Below are 21243 nucleotides of genomic sequence, written 5' to 3' on the forward strand. Positions count from 1 at the left end.
GAGGAATAGAAGAAAGAGGATTAGTAGCAGAAGACATCTCTATCAGAACACACTTACATGGTAGATCCTCTCCTCCTGACTGGTCCACAGTATCTGAAAATGCTAGAATTCATTTTACCAAAGACAAAGCCAATTCACACCTCTTCTTTCTTCCAACAAGGCTATCACAGAAATTTTTAACTTATGTCGTATTCCACTGAAAGAAAATTAAATGCTATTCAAGTGAACAAAAATAAAAGATGGGGAACTGACATAAAACCAGTGATGTAGACATTTACAGCAATCATAGGACCATTCAATAATTTTGATTTGCTACACAATGTTATTTCCTGCCCTGAAATTAAAGCTGGTCTTCAATGGAAAAGAACAGAATTCAGCCTGTACACTCAGCAAGCTGATGATGACAAGTAGGAAGCGGTGTTATTGCAGGAAGATGTGGGAAATCACGTGCAACAAAAGGGCAAGTAACCTTTTTACGCCTTTTTGGTTTGGTACACAGATCGCATCCTTTTCCCTCATTTTGGAGGATACAAAGCTGTTCTATCTTCAATCACTAGCATGCACAGATCCCAGAATCTGCTACTTTTGTGACAGCTGTTATAGAAATTAAAATTTATAGATACACACACCTTCCAAAAGAAGAAGCTGCACAATGCATTTACAATACTACAATCTCAGTCTCAGACTACAACTTACACATTCATTTTAAAATAAGAAAACATCGTTGAAAACAACAGTAGCTAGTGGTAGCAAGACATTTCTACTCCTGACTCTTAATAAAAGCAAACGAAGAGGTGCAGGGAGACCAAGCTTTCTAGGTTCATCAATTAGAAGCCTGGAAAGATGTAATACAGACAACAAACTTCTTGTTCGTAAGCAGTAAGAGTTACGTTCATTCGGCAGTGTGTAGCTAAGCCCTTGGCTGGCTGAGGATCTCCGCGTCACTGAATGAGACAAACAGATCTGACATCCAGCAAGTTGGTTCACTTTGCTGTTTCTTTCTTCAGCAATAAATTTGGATGCTCTCTCAATTGTATATGTTGCCTTGAACAGAGAGATGCTAAGCAAACTAGAAGAGCCAAATCCTGCTCTCCATTACTCAGATTGAATCCAAGAAGAACCAACATAATTTTAAGCAGCAGTACTTTCCCCACTGCACCCCTTTATAAAATTGATTTTAGAAAAGTCATAATAATCACCTATCCTAATCGCTTCAAAAGCACAGTGATCACATAGTTGTGTCTTCTCAACTAAAATATGGTCAATTCTCCAACAGTGAGAAATAAAAGCCTTAATGCTGTGAAAGGTTTGCTCACTACAACTTCAATGCTACATAACAGCCATGCGCTACAAACTCCATCTCTCTCAGTGGTTGGAAGATTTGCATCATCTTCAGCTCCCCCATTAAGACCCAAGCTCTCTAAATACTTTAGGAAGAAATGGGTATTTTTAATTCATAAACATGAACTAGAATTCCAGTGTTAAATTTTCACAGGGTAAAAAAACCAAAAACCACAAAACCAGAGATAAAACCTTCCTGCGCTCACACAGGGAGCATTTGAAAAGCATTTGAAAGCCTCAAATTCACCTTCTACTGTCCCCAGACTGTGTTACCTGTCCCTCACATATAAAAGAGAAGTGTCAATAGGCAAATCACTCTAGGTTCAAGAGAGCTCTTTGTTAATCCTTCTACCATTTAAAACCCTAATAACACTTTCAAATTTCCTGCTATATAAAGATGCACCTTGTACTGAAGCAACTAGGTTTGAAGTTACAAGAATTCTACATGTATTCAGGCAAAATATTCCCCGGAATTCTAACAGACAATATAATACAAATCAGAAATATGCCAACTCTGAATAAATTCTAGCTTAGTGAATCAAGTTTTAGTTTGAAGGAAAACAGGTAGCCTGAATGTACCAGCCAGTAAGTTAGATACTGATACTAGAAATTATTTTTTAAATTTAAAGTACTTTAAGAGTTTTTTTTTTTATGCAGCACTTCTCACCAACAAGGTCCATGAAAAAAAACAAATCAGTAAAGTGAAAACACTCAAAACCCAAACAAGAGCTAACCATATCCCATGGTGAGGGAAAGCAGGTAAGTGCAATGCAGTAACAAGAAACAGCAGATTCCTATTCCTGTGAGCACCTTCTTTATTCCAGAAGAGCTGGAATGAAGTCCCTTTGAAAGCTTTTGACAGCCATCAATGAATACATTTGATTCAAAAACTTATGGGACATCAAAAGTTAGGAAGACAATTTATTACATATTATTTTCATCATATAAGTTCATCCTTCTACATTTTAAGATGTACAACAAAAATAAAAAAACATTTTCTTCCACTTTTATTCTATAGTAGAAAGTTTAGAACTTTTGACTGCTTTCCATATAATGGAAAACCATGGTAAATTCTCAGTCTTTTGGTGAAACAAGGCTACCTTGACAGAAGATGCACCGATTTGTTGCTCAAGATACATTAGGAAGCACTTCATTGCTACTTATTTGGTAAAATAAAGAAGAGTTAAATTCTCTCTCTTTCTTCTAGGGACATTGTTTATCTTCAATCACATGCTTTCAAAAATATCTAGGATTGTTCTGCTGTAGCCTGATCCTTGGCAGTTAGAACCAGCTCTGTAAGGGCTGAAAAGCTTTTTATGCTGCTTGTTTCCACTCCCATCTTTTGTATCTAAAAAGACACAGAAAAAACATTAGTTTTCTTTGAAACATCAAAAGCTCACTAATTATTCTACTTAAAACATTTAGCAAAGCATATGTTTTGTCCTGCATCGACGTGCGGCAAGAAAACCGCAACTGCATATAGTGCACACTATGAAAAAAATTGTAGCCAACTTTGCTCAGTTAAGTCTTTCCAGTTAATGTAGTGTCTTGCAGGGAAACATTTAACAATCTTCTAGGCAACTTGTAACTAAAACCCGTTGGAAGTTTTCCAATGAAAATGGTTAGAAAGAGAAACTTGGCTGCAAGTTTGTTTTTAATGCATTGATTTCAACTGAAATTTTTTCAAACCCCAAATGAGGTTTCTGGACAAAACTTTAAAGATAAACATGAATATATCCAAGAACAGCCAACAGCATGATGATGAAAGCATTTCAATAGGCTGCAAGAGCCTATGGTTCTAGCCTCGAACTTCCTGGGGGATGAAAACAACTCTACAAATAGAGAGGTTGCTACGAGTCATTTCTTACCCAGGAAATCTATCGCTCTGACAATTAGAAAAATATGGCCATGAGAAAACGAAGAGTGCACTGAAAAAGAAAAATATCGATCTAAATAAAACCATAATGAAATTATTCTGAAAAGGTGTTTGCTGCTGGAACTTTGTAATGTTCACTTGTACCAAAACAGCTCCTAAATGATTATGAATAATCTGTCCCAGTTCAGCTTAAATTCACATTGCAGTGATGTTAGTGCACATAAGAGGAATGAAAGAACAAAAGCCCAACCCCAGCCAAAAACTGCCAAATAATAGTTCTTGTTAGTAAGATTTCCATACTTCCACCCAAATCTTCTTCCTTTGTAGTAATTCTCAGATATAAGAAAAGCATCTGCTCACACACAGGCAGACTTTATCTACCTGTTATAATGCATCAACAGCATCTGTTCATAAACAAGACCGATGACAACTGCTTGGCAGCTAATGATATGGACTCGCACTTGGAAGTTTGTTTATTTCTATATATAATTTTCAGAAATAAATTAGTACAAAACAATACGCTTATACAATTTGATGGAGCTACTGCACACATTTCCTGGAATATTTTCTTCTTTTTTTTGTTTTGTTATTTAAGGTTTCATATTTGGCACTGAAAGGAACTTACAGTTATGCAGCACAACAAATAAGGCTAACATCTTCAAAGCTCTTGGGAATAGACCCTTGACTGTGCAGTAAGTCAAGGCCAGAAATACCCAAAGAGAAGGCAAACAAAAGCAGGGCCATAAAGATGTTGCTATCAGAGCTAAGGAAGGTCCTTGCCCTCTGATCTGTCCACACAGTGTTTCTTCTTTGTGCTTCTAAGCACTAAGCAGTACTTGAATTTTGAATAGTAAGAAATACAAGCTTTGCATTTGTATAAGAAAGGACAGGAAAGCACGCATTGCTCAAGTGGTATCTACAATCACCAAGGTCTCAAGTCACCTCCATTATACAGATGTGAAAAAACAAAGCAAAAACCCCCAAAACCAAAATCACACCGACAAAGGTTTCAAGACCAAAAAACTAAGTCAGGCTTCTCTTTCCTCCTCTATTTCACTCCATCCAAACCCAGTAATAATAGTAAACAAACTTGTTTCTCATAACTTACTTGTTCTCCAAAATACTCAACGTCTAGGGCCAGCTGCAGTCGGATTTTGTTATCATCACTCATGCCCCCATTTGTACCAACAGGGTTTGAAGCTGCAGTTCTTCTGGCTTGCTTCAACCTTTTTAGGCTCTCTTCCATTTTCTTAACAGAACTTAGCACATCAGACACAGTTTCATAATACCTAAATTAAGGAAGATTAATGCGAAAGAAAAAAAATTACACTTCTACAGAAAAGCCTACTTTATACACATCAGTACATCACTGGGCCTCGGAAAAATGCTGAACAATGCTGGGAGGAATGATTTTCCTTGTGAGGAAGCTACTTATATTTCCATCATTATCAATTAATCGGTATTTCCATCATTAGTTCTAGAGGTCAATCTGAAGATTACTATTCAGTGTTGAAGCCTCCTTCTCATCACAACATTTTTGACCTGCTCAAGATGTTTGAACTCAATAGAGACCAAGGAATGCAATTGCTCAATTTCAAACAGTCTGAATCAGCCTCTATTTACAACCAATAGAGCGCTAAGTAAAATTCCTTTTACAAACAGGACAAGAATAACAGCCTGACAGACCAAAAAATACCTAGTTTTAGACAAGTTCTAGAAGTTTACATGTATATGAGAGCATGGAAGTGCATACTAGTCAGAAATGCCTATTTCTAAAATGAAGAAACTGATCTAAACAGGACTCTCAGCCAGTTGGCAGGAAGAGTCAGAGGAACACTAATGCCAAGTTAGAAATGGTATAGATGGAATAAAACATCGCTTCCCACATACTGGGATCCACATTAAAGAAAGCATAGAATCAAACAAGATAATCAAATCAACAAAATTTCAAAAAGCCTTATGGACTGAAATCCCATGCCTAAATGGGAAGGGCATAATATCATATAAATTAACTAACAGATGCCCAGGACAGCAAGTTGTTAACAATAGCTAAGAGGAGAAAATAGAGCAACACTGGGAAATTAGAGGATCCATAAGAGAAGTGACCAGATTGAGCTATGTTCTAATCATTTGCTGAAATCTGTAACTTTCAAAGAGCCCCTCTATGACAGCGATCAAACTGTTACTGTAAGAACTAAGAAAGCTGAAAGAATCCTCCCGATGCTTACTTTTAAACAGGGAGGCAACAGAAAGCAGGCAAGCTTTTTTAAGAGATAATTAGATAGGAATGGTTAAAGAAAAAGTGCTTGCCAGTGCCATGGAAACTGTTTCAAGATAGCATTCTACAAGAAGTAAAATATACCAATAGGAGTCAACCGTGGTCTCTTTTCCTATCTTGGTATTTCCCAGTCCCACTCAATTGTGAAGACTTCCTTCTTCTGCTGTACTTCGAAGTTCATCTGCCATTAAGCAAGTTTAGTCCTCAGTGATTTTTAACCAGAGTTTATGCCCTTTTCTGTTTTTCTCATTTGGATGAAAGAAGATACTGTCACAGCAGGAAATTAAATGAATTACTTGTCTCTGCATTCTCAATGAAGAAACTACAAGATTACTCCATTTAAGAAATTCAGTTTCTTTGTCTCTTCTCTTGTTCAGCGAGGATAAAAAACCAAACTGATAAAAATAGTAACAACAAATCATGAAAACAGAATTCAACAGAAAGATCTAAGGAATTAACAAATGAACCTGCCAAACTTACCCCCGTGTTTAACCACTACCACTGTGTTTAACCTAGCACTTAAGTCGATTTTGGTAACACTGACACGGAAAGTGAGGAACTGCTTTTTTGGGGAAAAAAACCCTCTGGATGGATCCAAGGAACTACAGAACAGCTACTTACGTTGTGTGGTGTCACCAGATTTACTGAAGCTCTAAAAGCAAGGCTTAGTAGACACAGAGAGGTAGATAGAAAGACAGACAAGAATTCACTCGAAGATATTTTAGCTCTACAAGCATGGGACCTGATATTCCAGAAATCTTTGGAGTCCTTCAGCAATGTTACTTAAACAAACATAACTGCTATGGGTTAAGAGTAAGCTTCTTTTTATGGACTAATTACTGGATAAAGGAAGAGACACCAAGCTTGAATAAGCAGGTTTTTTGTGCAAAATGGAAGTGACCAGTGGAATCCAGACCAATCCATGCTTAGCCCTGTCCAAAATACGTAAGAATAATTTTAAAGACAGTTAGTGAATATTTGAGTGTCAAAACTGTCTTAAATTATAAGTTTATTCTGAATAACCAAAAAAGTCACTGCAAAGTGCTGCAGATGCGTTGGGCATTAATAAGTACCTGAGAGGTGCCAGAAGTGGAGCAGCAGGGAGGGATAAGGAGGCGAAGGGCAGGAAAGAACTCACGTTCTGAATACAATTTAAAGCCTCAGTATTATGTGGCTAATTTTCAGAAAACATCAATCCAGTGTTCAGCAGCAGTCAACAGACAAGACAATATGCTAAAAATTATTACGAAAACCATGTAAGGACAGACAGAAATCACCAGCATCACACTTTAACCTGTATGGACTCTTCTGATCATCCCACCTATGACCAGAAAGGACAAAGAAAAACAAACAACAGCTATAAAGATGGGAAGAGGAAACATCAAAATAGGCTAAAGGGACTCTTTAGCCTGAAGCAAGATTACAGAGATATATAAAATTACAGCTGAGACAAGGAATAAATCGTCCATAATGCAAGAAGTAGCGGGTATCCCGTGAAATTATCTGGCAGAACTTCCAAACAAAAGTGAGTATTCCTTTCTCATGTTACACAGTTTAACTGGTTGAACTCACAGAACGCAACATCCCACAGCAGTATGAATTTAAAATACAGCTAGACAAACAGACAGAAACAAAATCCATTAAGGAACTTAATGCAGATGGCTATTCATGCTCAAGAAGTCCTCAAGATGCTAACTAGGAAACAGAAGATCTATTAAAGAAAGCATTGCTTTATGACTGCCTTATTAAACTGTGAACAGTTAGCTCTTCAAGAGCTAAAAAAAATCAAACGGTAGGATTTTTTTTTTGAACCACTAAAAAGTTAGATAATCATTACATACATTAAAAAAGTGAAAGGAAAATAGAACTCAAGTTTCTTGAAAATTCGACCACTGTTCACTGAAAATAACACGAGGTTAAGGTCTTACGTCAATTCTGAGACAAAATGCAAGTTTATAGTTCACTGCTGCATCACTAGAGCTAAACAATTTTTCAAATGCCCTATCCACAATGCCACGGTTCGCACAGATCTGAGCAGAAGTCAGGTCTCTGGATTCCCTGCCCTGCTTTTCCTCTGTGAATACACAACACCAGAGTAAATCTGAAGAAATACCCTGCCAAAAGAGGGGTATATTCTTGTTTTCTCTACAGCTGTGTTAACGGGCACTGGAATTTTTAATTAATGCAAAGAATGTTCTGTATGGTTCTCTTACTTCTGTGTACTTTCAGAGAGGGCACTTTCCAACCATTGATGAATCATGGGCTGCTTCAATATATCTTTGTATTCATTCTGCAGTCGGTAGAAGGGCTTAAGAGCACTGTCAACATAAGGTGAAGCTTTAGTTGGCACCTCCTGGTAGATGACAAGAGAAACAAGGTGGGGAAAAAGAACCAGTAATTTACTTACTGAAAGCATCAACACCAAATGATAGCACACATATAAAATGCTACGCCTGTACCTAAGCAAATAGATACATACTCCATTCACGACATATCAATGAAGAGGTCATCATACATAGGAAAGACACCATCACAAAATCATTCAGTAGTGTTATACAATGTGATATAATATAAAACAAAGTTCAAAATGACTGAAGATTTTTGAGAGATGCCACTCCTATTATCAAGGCATGATCCTGATTGCACTTTCTGCTCACGCTGATTTCAGAGAAAGCTGAGCAGACTCAGTGTCCACAACAGCCTATTATATCTTTGTTAAAATACCTACTATTTCATAATATACTTCACTAAACTGAAGACATTGTTCCTTCTGTTCTTATACCATCCTGCTCCCTCAGTATATTTTCCAGAATAATGCTTTTGGGATAACTAATATCCCCTCACTATCTCCTTCTCAGCTAGTTTTGGTTGCAGAATGCTTCATCTCTCCAGGGATGATCCACACATAGCTTTGGCGAACCTCATGTGCTGCAAAGCAACAGAACATATCCAGGGTAGACAAAATCCCTGACACCTGAAATACCTCATTAACCTCTTAGAGTTCCAAACCTTAGAATTTGGCCAAGCAAAAGAGTCTTTGCACATCCAATTCCTGCAAAGACTATCCTCATGCCAAATTCTGAATTCTGCTGAAAAACCAAAGTATTAGAACATAGTAAAAATAAAGTTGCCAGAACTTAATGTGACTGTAATAATGTACTTTCTCTACTCAAGTCGTCTCGCTCCTGTTTATCAGTTCAGGCTTTGTACCACATAAAGCCAGTTAAGACTGATGGCCAAGAGAGCAATGCAGTCACACTCATGGGAGTACAGAGCTCAAGCTACCAACTTGACTGAACTGAAGGTGGATAGGTCCTATGTTCCTTGTTTTGGCACAGTTAGTCCACCATCTGCTTAAACATCCCATGGACAACTGAGAGATGACGGCAGTCCACTAAATTGTTATGCAGAGTTTGCTTTCAGACAACTGAGCTAAGCAGTGTAGGGTTGTTGGGTTTTTCACCCTCCTTGGACTTACATACTTTCTTCTACTCTTTCCTTAACTTTAAGTAAAAATATTCTGTGTTAAAGACAGAACAAACTAGTCACTACATAGATTAATTTATTAGCCTTGAGGTTGTTTCTTCGTCCCTAATAATAAACTGAAGTAATAAACTACTCCCTTAGGAACAATTTCTCTTCCAGCTTACCCTAAATGTTTACCATCCAAAGAATATTTAATATCCTTGAAAGAAGTAGACTTAATAGCTTTAAATTTTTCCATTTAGCCATTGAAAAAGTACAGCACTGCTGGTGGCAGCGCAGTTTCTTCGTGATAGTCAGGAAAGTGTTTTTGATTTTGGTGAGCCAAGGCAACCCTCCCCCCACCGCCAACCTAAAACACCCCACAAACAATGGGCCTTGCCTATTTCAGCCTGCGTTCTGTGTTCAAATTAGGCAAGGATGTAGTAGTCTGTGGTCCCTGTTACTCAATTTTTTTTCTATTGCCTGAATATAACCAAGCTAACTACCAACACGACTGTGCAGACTGGCAAAGGCAAGTTACAGTAGTAGAACAAGCCAAGATCAGACAATCATTTTCGGTACCATATTTCACCATTACTTTTTACTAGTTTCTCAACAAATTACTCTTTTTAGCCATTCTCATCTTGTTCCTTCTGTGCAAGATACTTCTTTAATCAAATCCAAGCAGCTAGCTCACTGAGAGGAAGTTTCTTGACATAGCAGGCAGAAGTGTCATCCCTCCAAAAGAAGCCTGCCATTCAGCAGCACTGCATCTTACGGTATATGCTATGACACGAGGGAAACACATTTGTTCTCATTAACCCTTTTTCTTTTGCACATCAACAGTTCTACTCCTTGCCCTTTCTTCTATCTCAGGCCTGTGCCCTCATCATTGTTACCCTACCTAAAATTTTGAAAATATGTATTTTTTTTTTCCTTTTCAATGAGGTAAACAGTAAATCACTAAATTATCTCAAGGTATTCAATAGGGTCCTTGACTGTCAAGGAGATAATGGACAGGCCTGAAGAACTCATAAACATACTGCCTGGTTAACATTCTTAGCACAGGTCTTTCTGAGATTTATTTTTTCATCTGCAACCAGCACTGACCTTATTGGTTCTCCTATATAATCTTGGAACTTCCAGTGCACTCTTCAGGTAAGCAAAGGAGGACTCACTGAGATCCTGGATAATCCTGTTATTCAAGGTAGGCATGCAGGCTGATAAAGAAGTCTTTGAGTCTTCCAAGGCTCCTATTGAATTAAAATGCTAAAGTTTAAACTGAGCTACCTGCCCAATCACAACATAAATTATGTGAGCCCCCCCATCATCCCAATCTCACTCACTATCCTAGATGGCTGCTGGTGTCAAATAGAGGATGCTTACTAAATAAATACACACCAGCCATTTACAAAACATCTCTAGTAACGTCAATCATTCCTCAGCCAGAAAAACAGATGGAGGGAAGGAAAGAAAAAAAGGGGTAAAGTAAAATTCTCCAGGTTCACAGTTTTTTCAGTATTACCTATGTTGCAAGGAGCTTGACTCAAAAGGCTGAGTCAAGCCTTTCCATGACCTACCATGGAAACTGTGGTTGTGAAATTCTTTCTCACAGTACCTAAATTCCCTGTGGAGTGACTGAAACATGCTCAACTCAAAGCTGTGATTGACACCACACCATCTACTGAATGGGGGATGTGCACAGGCTCCTACCTCTCTTATGGACATGGACATCCACCAATAATCCTGATTTAGAGATTTAAGTGGAATTCACAGCACAGAACTTCTGGCTGTAATTGAAGACAGGGACTAGTTCACTCACCCAGCTACTACATGCCTGGTTTTAATTACTCAATTAAAATCAGACTCCATGTTTCACATACAGAATGATCAGATAAAAAAAAAACCAAACAGAAAACAAGAGGCTAAAATAATTAATTGCTTCTGTCCTCTGAAGTTAAGGCATTTAACTATGAAACTTTGATAACTCTTCTCCTTATATGATTCATCAGGCCAGAGAGAAAAATCTTTTTAGAAAATTATTTTAGTTTCAGCTGGATAATGGAAAGCCTCTCTTTACTTCTTCCCCATTTCCTTTACAGGTAGGCGTTTAAAGATATGATATGAATCTTCTAGTCTAAGGTCCCCCACTTCCTGGAAAAGCATCCTAATTACTGGACCATAGCAAGTTACTTCCAAAAGAAAAAAAAAGAAAAAACCCCACCCCCCAAAAAAACCAAAGCACTTCAGACTCAATTTTAATCAAATGTTTTCCAGACTCAACATGTCGGTTCAAGATAGTTTCTACTTAACAATTTAAACCTAAAGCAGCTTCATTAAGTAATAAACACATTAGTATTTTCAAATTTTTCATTGTAAATAATGAATCTGTGTGTAAAAGCTGATTTTGTTTGGTTGGCAGAGGGGATTTGGGAGAAAGGGGAAAGGGACCGAATTCAGCCTCTCAGCTTTACCTGCAATACAAGATACGTTCTTGAAGCCAATCATTTCAAGTTTTGGTTTAATCATTTCTAAGATGTCAAGAATCTGAACAAAAAAACCCAAAAGAGATACAGTCATGTTATAAACATATTTTAATTACTCTTCCTACATTCTGTAAGTTTCCAGTGCATCAAAAGACACCTTCAATCTTTTCTATTTTTTTACTGCATTTATGGGAAACCAGTACTAGAAGAATACAATATTCACAGGAATTAAGGCCTACGCACTAAATCCCCTACCTTACTATTGTTGTTGGAGGAAATAATTTAGAATTAACAAAATATTATCAACCCAGATGCAACTTACAACTTCACAAATCACAGGAATTTCAGCCTTATTGACCAAAAATACACAGAAGTCATCCTCACTGAAAGAAGATTAATCCCATACATCTCCTTTCAAGATTCTGGATCATTAGTAAAGTATAATCATGATGATAAAACCTTTTTTTAACCTCAAAGACTAAAATCAGTAAACATTTAAAAGAGAACATAATATTAAAGCTGAATATTGCACCACACTCCAAGCTGCAACAGAGATTTTACTAGCAAAGGTAAGACTCTGGGACAGCGAGGCTTTGCACCAAAAATGAGCACAAACATATTCTTTTAAGGGTTAAGTCCAGCAGCTACTGACAAGAAGAGTTTAAATACCTGAAGTGGTTTGTCTGTAGTCTGCCATTCCAAATAAGCATAGAGTAGACCATTTATTTCAGGTAGCATTTTCTATATCAGACTACTGCAGTTTTAGCATTTAAGATAAAAAAACAGCTTTATGGTAGATTATTTTAAACAATTTAATGTCCTTAACAAGATGCCAAACAATATTGGCACATAGATCAAGGAAGACTCTTTTGTATGTAAAGTCACAAGCACAAACCTGATCCTGGAGTTTGTCCAGATCTGCAGCGACACATACCAACTGAGTACTAGATATAGAAAGCAATGGCTGACTTTCTGGAGAAGACCCGTGCCCTTGGTCCTCACCAGGGTTGAGGCTTACAGAAGATTCCTTTCTACCAACTGGCACAAATTTTTTGCTTTCCTTCGTATTCTCACAGGAAATGGGCCTTACAGAAACCTGAAACATCAAATTGAGATGTGAACCCTAGCAATAGTGCAGGCAATTAAAGTTGGACAAACAGAAACAGTACATAAAGAATTTGTAAATTCTCAGCATTAGAATGCCACACTTACAAGGGATATTAGCATTCCTAAATTATGTTAAAAAAGGTATTTTTAAAATGGGTTTTGGTGCTCTAAGGAGTTGGATGATTTGGAGCAAATTTGTCACTATAGTAGAGGGCAGTCCAGTTCTACAACAATTTTCACCTGTGTGGTGTTCAAATGAACTACTGCACTGGAGGAATGTGCAAGACCAAAAATTTGATCGTTATCTGCTTCACAGAAACACAGTTTATTTTCATATGCTGGAATACAAAAGTCAGAACCACTCACTGCTGTCAAACCACCCCTTTCTCCCACCTCCTCAAGTCTTCTGCTGTCAGGCACGTGCTTCACTCTACTCTGCTTTAACTCTGGTACTTATCAGTACATTTCATGAGCCAATTTAGCTGAGAGAACTGAGTCATTCAGTCTTAAGAGAAGGATAAAGGGAGATCTTACTGCTGTCTTCAACTACCTAAGGGGCATGTATAGAGAAGATGGAATCAGACTTTTCCTTGAGGTACAGCGACAGAGTAAGAGACAATGGACATGGACTGTAGCAAGGGAAATTCTGATCAAATATGAGGAGAATGTGGTCAGTCATTAGACCAGGGTTCCCAGAGAGGCATGAAATCGCCATCTTTGGATATACTCAAAATTCAACTTGAAAAGGCTCTGCACAACCTTATCTAAGCTGGCCCTGTTTTGAGCAGGAATTTGGATCAGATGACCTCCAGAAGTCTCTTTAAATCCCAATTATTCTATCACGCTGTCTTTCTATGACACAAGAAACGGGGAAACTTGTATGGCTGGGAGCAGGGAGTAGAAGAGCAAAGCACAACCTCTCCTGCTCAGAAGCAGGGAATCATTGATGTTGAGTCAGTTGCCCATGAAACTTCCAGTTTTACAGTCTCAACACTGAGCAACTGATCTGGATTAACTCGCCCCCTTTTTTTATTTTTTTTGCAGGGTTAGTTTTCATCTGGCTCAGTTTCACAACCTTGTTCACTGTGTCAATGAGTAAACACTTACACAAACAGAACAAAACCAAAAGATTGTGGCTACTTCTTTCAGTGGCAGAGGCAGCCTTAGGCATACATGGAAGTACAGCCTCGGCAACCATCAGACAGCAATACCACAGCAGCACTGATATTTATGGTTAATAACATATTTTGCAGTGATACTTTTTATAAAACAAACTCATGAACTGGTTGAAAGTGTTCTTGTTAAAGAACGTTAAGTTCAGGAAAAAAGCGCTTAAAAAGAGGTCACGTACTTTGTTTCAAAAGGTCTCATTGATGGACATACCCAATCACCAAAACCATAAGCATGCTGTTCTCTTACCTCACCAATGAACACAGAGTAGCGTGCCAAAATTTGCAGACTGAGTTTCCACAGACGGTGTGCTAGTAACGGTAAAAACATTTGATCTGACCAGCACTTCAGAAGACTCATCCAGACCATGTGAGTGGCCAAAAGACAGTATGAGCTGCCAGCTAGAAACAATCAGACAAAGGTCAAGTTCTTAAGCACATTTTTAAAAGATGTAACATCAGTGTAATTGCATTACCTGAACGACTTTAAAAATATATAACATCATTGTAATTGCATTCCGTGAAATTAAAAAAAAAGGGGGGGGGGTGTGTTAAAAAGTCAAAAAAAAAAGTCTTCCAAATAGACACAATCAACAATCAGACAAGTTCTTAAGCACATTTTTAAAAGATGTAACATCAGTGATCAGTGAAAAAAAGTAAAAACAAAAAGTCTTCCAAATAGACACAATCACAAAGATAGCAAAGAGGATTTATTAAGCATTGTCTGAAAAAAACTCTTAAAATATTAGCTCCTCATTGCTTTACATTTCAAATTCCACTAAGCCTTGCTGTAGCTGTGCAGGCAAAAGCAATAAATGAGAATTTGCCTGCAACAAAAGCAGGAGCAGCTTGGCCAAATAATCCACTTAAGGAGATAACATTTCCAGGATAATTTTTGTCTGTCTTATGAAGAAGTTATATTAGACATGCTTGCCAGCCATAAGAGTAATACTCCCTTAGCACTATACTGCTCCTGTCACAGTCATATCTGAGCTATCTGCTAGAAATATTTATTTAAAACACAGTAGGAATATCCATACTTAAACCAAACACTTTTAAAGCAGTTCATGCACTAACATTTTATAGCACACCATTTGAGAGCTAAGGAATGTGTCTGCAAGTTCCAGGCAAACACCTTGAAGTGGTAGGATTTACGCATTTTGTCTTCATAAGGATTTTTTTCTCCTTGCTCTCTTCAGAGAGCGCGCGTGTGTATATACACACGCAGAGACACACATATTTACGTTGCTCTTAGCTGCCTTCTTCACAAGTATTTACTCTGTTAACTGAAGTAAGTTTTTCTGATTACAATATACTTCTAATGAATATACCAGGGTTTCCCTTCTGCTCTAACCCTTCCTGTGCATACCTCCTCATCTGCTCATAAATCAGTGTATGTTTTTGGAGCAGACACCAACACCATAAACCATAGCAAGCCTAAATGCTGCCAACAGATAGTCATTTTTGCTTTTACATACAATTAAGAAAAATATGCCCCAATAACACAGCATAGCCGTTTGGTTGTCACTTAGAGGATGCCAAAAGCCAATTTAGTTTCTTCTTGCACTGAAGGGTTAGTTCCAACAAATATGTTAATGGCTGCTGCCAAAAGGGGTGTTTTTAGTAAGTAAAGTGATCACTGAACAGTACTTTCATATTGCCTTCTCTATAAAAACGTATTCTACTGTTTAATCAGTCCATCAGAAAACAGAAAGCTCATGTGAACCCACGGGATGCATGTTACTAAATACTCAATAGACAGACAGTAACCACTGCTACTCATACCACTGATTCCTTCACAACAGAGAAATTATTTTTTGCAATAGAAGTTTACCTGGTGCTTCCTCTAGTGTATCTGAAAGTGCTTCTTCTAAGGCCCCTGCTATTTCTCTGAATCTGAGAGACAGAAAAGTTTTGAATATTACAATTCAACAATTGCTTAAATTGATGCCTGAACATTTTTTCAATGTTTATTTCACTATTATTTCAACGTGCTATCAAGGCATATACACAGATTTTAAATGTGGGGTTGTTTTTGCCCAGCATAAATTGGGATATAAACCAAACCAACATTCAAACACTTGAAAGAGAACCTTTGACTTTTCACAGGCAGATATGAAGCTTATGCTCTGGGAAATTATTAAAGTCACGGTTGCAAACACTATCAAAATGATAGCTCACAGAGTGTCAACTCCTCAGCTCTTTTGAGGAGTGAAGTTTTTTGTTTTGTTACTGTTTTTAAACTAAAAGTGAACACATTGCCTCATACTTGCTTTAGCCAACCTTCAGGTATGTCATGTGACACTGGAGCCTTCAGCTTTCTACATGTTTGTTAATGAACAGTGGCATAAGGTTCTGCAAACAATTCTGTACCTGATAAAAATCGATAGTTCCTCACAGGATGCCTTGACCCCCTTTTTCAAAAATTCACCCTTCAAAAAAGTAAAAAAAAAAAAAAAAAGAAAAAAAAAAAAAAAAAAAATCCCACCTCCCCAATTTTTTTAGGTATAACTGCAAAGTTGACATTAAAACCTCTCATACTTTTCCATATTTAAAGCATATTGGATAAGCAACATAGCATTTCCCTCATCTAAAAATTGTCAAGCAAGAGCTGCATAAAATTCTTCTTTAACCAGGTTTTCCCTCTAAATGCTGAAACAAAGCTATCATTTTAAGCTCCCCTATAGAAAGTTCTACTGTCATTGGTTTCCTCTTTCTTGCTTTTATGTGCATCATAGTAACTCTGTTAAGAAGCCTTTCTATCAAACTTACTAATTATGAACTGTAGGGCTCCTCTTAAAGCCTCTTAACTGTCATTTCCAGATCAGAACAGGGGCCCACCTAGCTTTTCTTGTTCAAACTGCTAATGGACTAGATGCACATTTAGTAACTAAAAGTATTTTAGAAATATTTGTGAAATGGCTTCAAAACCTCATTCCTGCCTATGCACCACTTCCACCAACAGAGCAGTGTCTTTAAGTCTTATGGTGAGAAGGACTAGAGAATGGAATCAGACTTTTAACAATGACATAGTTTTTGCTGAATGTTTCTAACATAGGAAAAAAATTTCCCCAATGTGGGGTTCACTACAGTTCCACAATCAGTTGTACTGACATAATTGAAGGAATGGCAAGGGAAAGAGTTATTGGGGCTATTTGTGCCAGCACTGCTACAGAAGAAATGCCTGTACATCCATCTGTCCCTGAAAGGATCATTTGTAAAGGCTTTAGTGAGGGCTGATTGTTCTGGGTAATTTCTGTAATTGAGAAAAGAAAAAACCCAGCAATCTTAACTATAAATGCCATAGTGTGAGATAATACTTCAATAAAAATCCTGTATGACTTAAGGATATTAACATACATCAAAGAAAAAGCTTCCCTGATATATATCATGAATATGTTGCATTATTTTCACATTTGTGCACTAAAGAATTCATGGGCACTTCCAAAAGTTATCAGATGATTCCAATATATAGGAATAATATGGTGAAAGATGAATCAGCTGCTGTTATCCAACCATTTATCAAAATAGTGCACTATTTAGATTTACAGTAATCTTGGATTAAAGGAAAATGACTTTTTAAAAAGTTTTTTTTTTAATCAGAGCTAAAAATACCTAATGGGAAAGATCAGTTTTGAACAGAAAGAATATGCTGGAGCTCCATTTCAATTTTATGAGCAAGAGTATCAAAGTTTGATCAAGTGGTCACTTATTAGAAAAGTTGCACATTCAAACAAAATGGGCAGACTCACAGACCTATTAATGATATGCATCAGTTAAAAGGTTCATAATGGCTACAGTTCCATGGACGTTTTTAGTCTGTGTACTCAGCACTGCTACTGTAGAGAGTACTCCTGCCCTTTCCCTTGGCCAGCACCAATATTTGTACAGTTAAGTGGTTTGGAGAAATTGATTGGAGTTGAACGTCAGCCTTTTTTTGCCCAGGGTAACAGATTCTCGTATCAGTTCACTACACACATGCAGGAACAGATGTGCAAGCAAAAAACCAAACCAGGATGTCAGAGGCTGTGGCTACCATTTTACAAAACACAGCGAACCACCAAAACACTAAGACCCTGCTCCCAGCCCCATGCTCCTGTCACATATCTTACATTAGCTCCAGCGCTCATAAGATTCCTAGATGGCATTTTTCAGCAGCAATGTAGATTTATCCTGGATTAAAGAAACTGTATGAATGTGGCTATGGTTGCACTGTTATTGCCATAGAATCATGCAATAAAAAGGGCCACTAAGGTGATCCAGGTTAAAAATAAACATCAATTTCTCTCCCCTCTTTTTTTTGGAAATTTTACACACGCAACCACCCCCCCCCCCCCCCCCCCCCCCCCCCCCCCCTTTTTTTTTTTTTAAGAGACTCTCAGAAGGTTTTGGACCAAGAGAGATCACACACAGCACACTTAGGTCATAGCAGACTTCATCAACAGTTCTCTTTCTTGCCTGGAGGCTTGCTATCTGGCCCTACAATCAGATGTGTAGACGACACTTTCTAAAAATACGGTTTTACATTCTATTTTGTTCCTTTCATTAAAATTCTAGCATTACTAGAATAAGAGACTCTCAGAAGGTTTTGGACCAAGAGAGATCACACACAGCACACTTAGGTCATAGCAGACTTCATCAACAGTTCTCTTTCTTGCCTGGAGGCTTGCTATCTGGCCCTACAATCAGATGTGTAGACGACACTTTCTAAAAATACGGTTTTACATTCTATTTTGTTCCTTTCATTAAAATTCTAGCATTACTAGAATTAAAACAGGTCTTTCTTGGGTCTCTCTGCTCTCTTCTAGCTGCAAGACTGTAAAAAGTAATATGACAGGTACATCAAACCTGCTGGAAAAGTAAGCTAAAACTTATTACTCAGCTCCTCAGGAAAAGAGAATAGTAGGGCAATCTTTGGGAAGGCAATGCTACAAGACCCAGCACTTTACACAGTACATCCTGTGAGACAAAAAGCATATCAGAAATGGCTAGATCTGGAAAAGTTGTCAAGTCCTTTATTTCTGTATTTCTAAGAAGAAAGACTTCTTCCCTCATAGTAAGTATTCCTCTGGATTTGCACAAGTAGCATCCTTCAACATACAGCTTAGTTCCAGGCACACTGGAGAAAAAGAATTTGAAACAAGATTTCAAGATTTATCTAGATCTGTTCCTGAAAGTCTTACGAGTAGCATATCAAATTCGGTGTAACAACAACACTGCATATTGAAAAGTAGCTGGCTGTGATTTTGCTAGATTGTTGAAAGATATATAAACCAGTTACTTGACTTAGTAATCAAATTCTTAGTTTGACTTCTGCTATGATTTGTTGACAAGTGAAACTTTGAACAGTGAGATCTGACCCTAAGCCAGATCATCTTGCTGTGACTGAACTCTACTTTTGAAAGAGAGAACAAAAAAAATGCATACTAACCTTATTTGAAAATATACAGGCAAATTCCATTTGTTGTTAAAGCTATGGTAAGAAGGATGAGATCTTAACCGTTTCACGCTGGCCTGGGAGCCACATTGTCGCTCAAACCGTACAAAATCCATACTAGTAGTGTACTTCTGCAGAAAGAGAATGAGCATTCTGATCACCACCAGGGTCCCAGCAAGCAAGGAAGGCCACCACCTATTCAGAACTCTTGTATCACACTACAGTTAAGCTCGAGGTTCAGAATGGGCTAACACTGGCCCCCATCACCTAATCATACAAGGCTAAAATTCTGGATTGCAGTGAAACCAAAACCAATATACAGGCAAATTCCATTTGTTGTTAAAGCTATGGTAAGAAGGATGAGATCTTAACCGTTTCACGCTGGCCTGGGAGCCACATTGTCGCTCAAATTTCCGTACAAAATCCATACTAGTAGTGTACTTCTGCAGAAAGAGAATGAGCATTCTGATCACGCGCAGGGTCCCAGCAAGCAAGGAAGGCCACCACCTATTCAGAACTCTTGTATCACACTACAGTTAAGCTCGAGGTTCAGAATGGGCTAACACTGGCCCCCATCACCTAATCATACAAGGCTAAAATTCTGGATTGCAGTGAAACCAAAACCAATTAACTAGTAGGTGTTATTCTATGGTAAGAAAAGCTAGTGCAGGACACTTCTAAAAAGCATAAAATTGTCCAAGTACCCTGAACAAGCAGAATTGATCAGAGAGATGCATCAGTATTTCTGAGCTGAATCACTGGGGTGGAACAACAGTGCTGCACGGTACTAAGAACAGAGTCAGTTGCAGGAGATAAAGGGATACAACAAATAGAAATAATCAGGAGCAAAACCCAGAAGTACACATAACCAAACACACATGAGAATGAAAGCATGATATTTTTTCTGTTATATAGGACCTGTATTATAGGAATTTCTAGAACTGTTTCCCTAAAAATATGTTTTGCAAATATTTGGTATTTGCAGAAGAACTTTAAACAATTTCAGATAAACTAACTTTATCCAGTGTATACTTCTAATAAGATGTTTACAAATAGTATTAAGTCACTTGCAAGCAAAGAGAAATTACATTCATCCTCAAATGTACTGTGGGCTTACTCTCAACAGTATTCATTATTTTCAGGGCGTTAACCAGTTAAATAAATTAAATCATACACAAAGCAGAAAGCCAAGCACTTAAGCAAAAAACAGAAGCAAAACAGTGCATAAAAATGTTATTTCACGCAAACAGACCTTGCTAACAGAACACAAGGTTATGTAAATCAATTTAAAATCAATTTAAAAATCAAAATACAGCTACAGTTAAAATTTATCTCTCTGCAATGAAAAACGGTTTGGCTTATGTGCAAGTTTCTTCTATTAAAAAAATAGAAAACAGCCATAAAACCTATCATACATGCTCATTAAGCCACTGCTGAACTAATGAAATAAGCTTGACTGAATCTCTCAGTGCTTCTGACTTCATTGCAGTAAGAGCAGCAGAGGGGCTATAGCAGCAAGGCTTTTACCACAATCCAGAGCACATTAAGTGATGTGATTTTGCCTCTTAAGAAGCTGTAAAACATTCTCAGGAGAAGCCCCTGATTTGCTGCTTATAGGTTCTGCTCTCAGAAACTCTCCTGCAACCACAGGACGCACTGGGAGGTGATTCGAGACAGCCAGCATGGCTTCACCAAGGGCAAGTCCTGCCTGACTAACCTAGTGGCCTTCTATGATGGAGTGACTACACCAGTGGACAAGGGAAAAGCGACAAGATGTCATCTATCTGGACTTCTGTAAGGCCTTTGACATGGTCCCCCACAACATCCTTCTCTCTAAATTGGAGAGATACGGATTTGATGGGTGGACTGGTGGATGAGGAATCGGTTGGATGGTTGCATCCAGAGGGTAGTGGTCAACGGCTCCACGTCCAGATGGAGACTGGTGATGAGTGGTGTCCCGCAGGGGTCTGTATTGGGACCAGTACTGTTCAATATCTTCACCAATGACATCATAGACAGTGGGATCGAGTGCTCCCTCAGCAAGTTTGCAGATGACACCAAGCTGAGTGGTGCGGTCAACACGC

At 38.0% G+C, this 21243-nt stretch overlaps 1 protein-coding gene across 1 annotated transcript in view; it reads right to left on the minus strand.

The window, feature by feature from the left end:
- Positions 1–2249: 2249 nt before the first annotated feature.
- COG2 (component of oligomeric golgi complex 2) overlaps positions 2250–21243 on the minus strand; it is a 61521-nt gene continuing 42527 nt past the window's right edge. The window contains exons 11-19 of the mRNA XM_009281816.1: positions 19154–19290; positions 15557–15618; positions 13973–14124; positions 12342–12542; positions 11435–11507; positions 10071–10213; positions 7709–7848; positions 4326–4506; positions 2250–2689 (exon numbers count right to left, since the gene is read on the minus strand). Of these exons, the coding sequence (XP_009280091.1) occupies positions 2588–2689; positions 4326–4506; positions 7709–7848; positions 10071–10213; positions 11435–11507; positions 12342–12542; positions 13973–14124; positions 15557–15618; positions 19154–19290 (1191 nt within the window). The 3' untranslated portion in view covers positions 2250–2587. The remainder of the gene's footprint in view (positions 2690–4325; positions 4507–7708; positions 7849–10070; positions 10214–11434; positions 11508–12341; positions 12543–13972; positions 14125–15556; positions 15619–19153; positions 19291–21243) is intronic.

This window comes from Aptenodytes forsteri, unplaced genomic scaffold (genome assembly GCF_000699145.1).
Source record: "Aptenodytes forsteri isolate BGI_AS27 unplaced genomic scaffold, ASM69914v1 Scaffold132, whole genome shotgun sequence".
Lineage (NCBI taxonomy): Eukaryota > Metazoa > Chordata > Aves > Sphenisciformes > Spheniscidae > Aptenodytes > Aptenodytes forsteri.